The sequence below is a fragment of the Myotis davidii genome, unplaced genomic scaffold (genome assembly GCF_000327345.1).
Source record: "Myotis davidii unplaced genomic scaffold, ASM32734v1 scaffold464, whole genome shotgun sequence".
In the NCBI taxonomy this organism is placed as follows: domain Eukaryota; kingdom Metazoa; phylum Chordata; class Mammalia; order Chiroptera; family Vespertilionidae; genus Myotis; species Myotis davidii.
Window position 1 is genome coordinate 363978 of NW_006295287.1, and position 4449 is coordinate 368426.

General features: G+C 57.3%; 1 protein-coding gene across 1 annotated transcript in view; it reads right to left on the bottom strand.

Moving 5' to 3' along the window:
* The window catches only part of KDELR1 (KDEL endoplasmic reticulum protein retention receptor 1), a 9099-nt gene continuing 4650 nt past the window's right edge, over positions 1-4449 (bottom strand). The window contains exons 5-7 of the mRNA XM_015567957.1: positions 3392-3485; positions 1958-2332; positions 1-733 (exon numbers count right to left, since the gene is read on the bottom strand). Coding sequence (XP_015423443.1) covers positions 699-733; positions 1958-2332; positions 3392-3485 — 504 coding nt within the window. The 3' untranslated portion in view covers positions 1-698. The remainder of the gene's footprint in view (positions 734-1957; positions 2333-3391; positions 3486-4449) is intronic.

Here is a 4449-nt window from a genome sequence, read left to right on the forward strand (position 1 = left end):
TAGCAAAAGAGAGGCATCATTTTCCTCGGTTTATTTCAAGAGAACAAAGAATCAACCATCCATTCTGTACAAAAAACATGGTGGCAGAGTCACGGCGACCCTGGAGCCAGCCCCCTAAATGCCCAAAAAACGAGGACTAGACTAAAAACCCCCAACTCTGGGGGAGATTATGAAAAATCAGGGCGGACCATTCCTCCCCTCCGCCTACCCCCAGCCCAGAAGTTTGGGGGGCAGGCGCTGTGTCCTGGGTGGGAGGTGGGGGGGTCGGGAAGGCCGTGTCGGGAGATTTAGTGTTTGGCAAACAGTGGGGCTGGGAGTAGGGTCTGGAAGGGAGCTAAGGGGCTTGGGAGAGAGAAAAGATCTCCCCTCCCTGCCCCTCCGCCCCCCCTCATACAGAATACTTGAAACGGTTTATAAAAATCGGGGCCAGAGAGTAGAAGAGAAAGGAGTCATCAGAATCAAAAACTAAATCGTGGAAAGATTTTTTTTTTTCTTCTCTAAAAGGCAAAAAACTACAAACAGCCCAGGTCCTGAGCGTCCCCAAGTCTTGGGTCCTCCACCGCCCCCTGGAACCCGGCAGGAGGAAGGTGGGGAGTGGGGAAAAGTTGGTTCTTAAAAAAGTCACCCCTGGACAGGAAGGCTCTTCGTCCCCCATCACCGTCCTCCGCTGCCAGGGAGAGAGATGGTGAGGACCAGGGCTACGCCGGCAAACTCAGCTTCTTCCCCTTCAGAACTGCGAGGAGAGAGAGGGGGGCGGGCATCACCACGGGGCCGCTCACAGGGACGGCCTCCCACACCCAGAGCCGGACGCTGGGCTGGACAGAGATGCCAGGAGGGTTGGCCCAGGACCCTGGATTATAAACTGGGGAAAGGGGCCTGAATCCCTACGGGGTGGGGTGCGGGGACCCTAGTCTCGTCCAAGGGGCCGAGCAGTGGTCTCCGTGGGGTCCCCATTTCTGCTCATGGGGAGTCCTCCTCTCCCAGCCTTGAAGGACTCTGGCTGGAGGCCCTGGCTCATCTGGAGAGGGAGCGGGGGTCAGAGGGTGTGGTGGGGCTGGCCAGGGAGCCCAGCCGGAACCCCGAGGGTCCCAGGGCTGCCTCCACTGTCCTCCTGCCCCCTCTCTCCTTCACACCGACTGCTGCCCGATTCCTCAGGTCTCTCCTTTCATCATCATCTCCAGCAAGAGGCCGCCCCTGAGGCACCCCCCGTGTAAAGGGGCCCCTCACCCTCCACAGCTGCTCACACCCCTGGTGTCTTTCTGCTGTAACTCTCCACGCTCCTGGCAATCATCGCTCTTTACCTGTTCATTCACCATCTCCCCCAACTAGAATTATAAGGGAGGCGAGGGAGGGGAGGGCCTCATCCACCCTTTTTCCTACTGTGGCACAGAAAGTGCTCAATAAATTCCTTGGTTGAATGAACTGATTGATCAATCAACCAATCAATGTTAGTGGGCTGAGTTCCCTGAGGGTGAGATAGAGATCAATGAACAAAGACGAGGCCCTCCTTTCTCTTAGCGCTGCTGGGACTGGGGACCTGGGAATTCCAGATTTCTTTAGGGAGTGAGACTGAAATCCTATGGATCTGGGATCTCCGGGCAGGCGGAGGGCTTCAGACAAATTGCAAGCAGGGAAAAGTCAGAGGCCACCTTGCCCCTCTCTCTGTCCTGTCTCCTCTTCCCAAAATGCTCCCGGGCTGGGGAGGGGGGGGCGCCTGGTCTCTGTGTGGTCCCAGCAGGAAGCCCCTCTGTGTGAGAAGGCGACCCCCCTCCTCGCCCCCCGCCTGGCCCGCTGTCTTGCTATCTCCCCTCGAAGATGTGGGGGCCGAGGAGAGCAACTCCACGGTCCTTTAGGGAGGCCAGGGCTGGAAGGCTGAATTCCTACAAGGGCGGGGGGCCTGGGACCCCGGGGCCTGAGAGAGGAGGCCGTCGCCCCCCCCCACTCCACCCCCAGCTACCTTTGGTGATGTAGAGGTAGAAGAAATCGCAGTAGAGGACCGTCTGGACCAGGCCGGCCACGATGGCGATGAGATCAAAGAAGCCCTCGAAGTAATAGCGCCAGATCCAGTTGAAGAGGTAGAGCGTGCGGTAGACGCCCAGCGCGAACAGGTAGTGGCTGGTGATGGTCTCCGCCTCGCCCGTCTTGCTCACCATGAAGAGCTGCGGCAGGATGGCCACTGACTCCAGGTAGATGGAGAAGGTCCAGAGGATCTGCCGGGGGCGGGAGAGAGCATGGGTGCAGGCAGGGATGTGGGGGGGAGAGGGGACAGCAATGCCGACCAGCACGCCCTCTGTGCCAACAAGCGCCCGGCCCACGCCACGTGTACTCTCATCTCATCCTCCACAACCCGGGCTGGAGCTGCTGCTGTGAGCACCCCCTTCCCAGAGGGGGGAAGAGACTTGCCCAAGCCCACGCAGCCCGTCAGGGGCAGAGCGGGACCCGGAGCCGGTTCCGAGTCGGTGCCTCTCCAAAGGCAGACCAGGGTGCACCTCGGCTCTGAGACTCCCCTTCTATGAGACTTTGGGCAAGAGACCCAGGTCCTCCGAGCCTCCGCCTATCTCTGAAATGGAGATGATTTTTTCCTGCCCTTATAGGGGTGACATTCTAGGTACGATCTTTAGGGACATAAATCAGACTGTGTCACTTCCTGGCTTAAAACCATCCAGGAGCTTGCGGGGCCAGAGGGGCTCAGAGGTGGAGCGTCAACCTATGCACCAGGAGGTCACGGTTCGATTCCCAGTCAGGGCACATGCCTGGGCTGTGGGTTCGATCCCCAGTGGGGGGCGTGCCGGAGGCAGCCAATGGACGCTTCCCACTCACCACTGCTGTTTCTATCTCTCTCTTCTTCTCCCTTCCTTTCTGAAATCAATAAAAGCATATTTTTTTTTAAAAAAATAAAAAACTAGTAAGACGCCCAGCGTGGCTGCAGTGAAATGTGCCCGCAACCAAGGTACACGCCCTTGACAGGAATTGAACCCGGGACCCTTCAGTCCGCAGGCCGTTGCTCCATCCACTGAGCCAAACCGGTTAGGGCAGTCGTTACTTCTTATCACAACCAGAATAAAATCCAAATCTAACCTGGGTCTTCAAGCCCTCCCCGACCCAGCCTCATCTCCTGCTCCCTTCCCGAGATCTCTGGGCTGCAGTCAGGCCCTCTATCTGGCCCTCCAACATGCAGGCTCCTTCCCGCCCCAGGACCTTTGCACCTGCTATGCCCTCAGCTCTGCCTCTTCCGCCTCCTTCCGGGCTCAGCTCACCAGTCACCTCCTGGGAGAGGCCTTCCCTGACCATCGTCCCCCCAGGACTGTCACGTCACCCATCTTATCTTTCCTGGCAGCGCTCACCAGACTGAGTCATGAGGCTCAGATCCTTCATCTTGTTCACCCCTGACCCACCCCTGGCACAATGCCTGGCACATATTCGATGCCTGAATGAATGGGTGAGGGAACGGGAGTCAGCTCCACATGCTTGCCAGGGGCCACCATCTAGGGACCAGCGACAGTCATCACTTGTGAGCAGGACAGGGCACCCTGGGAGGGAGACGAAGACCCTGCCGACATCGGTCAGCCCCCTTTCCGTCCTCGCAACCTGACAGTCCACCTGGGGTAAGGTGTGATCCGCAGACACACTGAGACCTCCCCGCAGAGAGCAAGGCCCGGTGGCAGGTATGGCCCCTCCGCGGCTGTTTCAGTTTATGGGAGGGGAGTGGGGAAGATCAGGACATATTCATAACGTGTGCTCATACAGCACTTGGCAGGCGGCACTGCTCCCCGAACCTTGCAGGTATTCATGGGCTACTGCCTTCGCCCTATGAGGTAAGTCTTTCTCTGTTTTTTCTTAATACTTTTTAAAATATATTTTATTGATATTTTACAGAGAGGAAGGGAGAGGGATAGAGTAATGACTGAGGCCCAAGGCTGCACAGCTAAAGTGTGAGTAGAGCCCAGACAGTGTTGCTTAGCGGTTGAGCGTTGACTCATGAACCAGGAGGTCACAGTTCGATTCTGGTCAGGGCACATGCTGGGTGGCGGGCTCGACCCCCCAGTGTGGGGCGTGTAGGAGGCAGCCAATCAGATCAGGGATTCTCTCTCATCATTGGTGTTTCTAACCCTCCCTTCCTCTCTGACATCAATAAAAATATGTTTTGAAAAAAAATGAAAAGGAAAGTCAGGAAATCTGGTGTCAAAAATTCGGGAAGTGAACTGGAGGTGGGCTCACCAACCATGTTGAGTGCCAGTGCCTGCGCTGTGGTTACTTCTCCATTCTAGTGGGTGCTGGGGAAGTGGTGCTGGAACTCCTCAGGCCAAGGTGTCCTCCAGGCCCCACTCCAGCAGGCAGGAGGCTGCCACATGTTCTCATCACGCCTTCTCACCTGGAGCCAGAGCCTGCTGCCTCCTCTGCTAATGGCTTCCAGGTGTGTCCTTGGGCCCATGGGGGGAGAAACCTGCA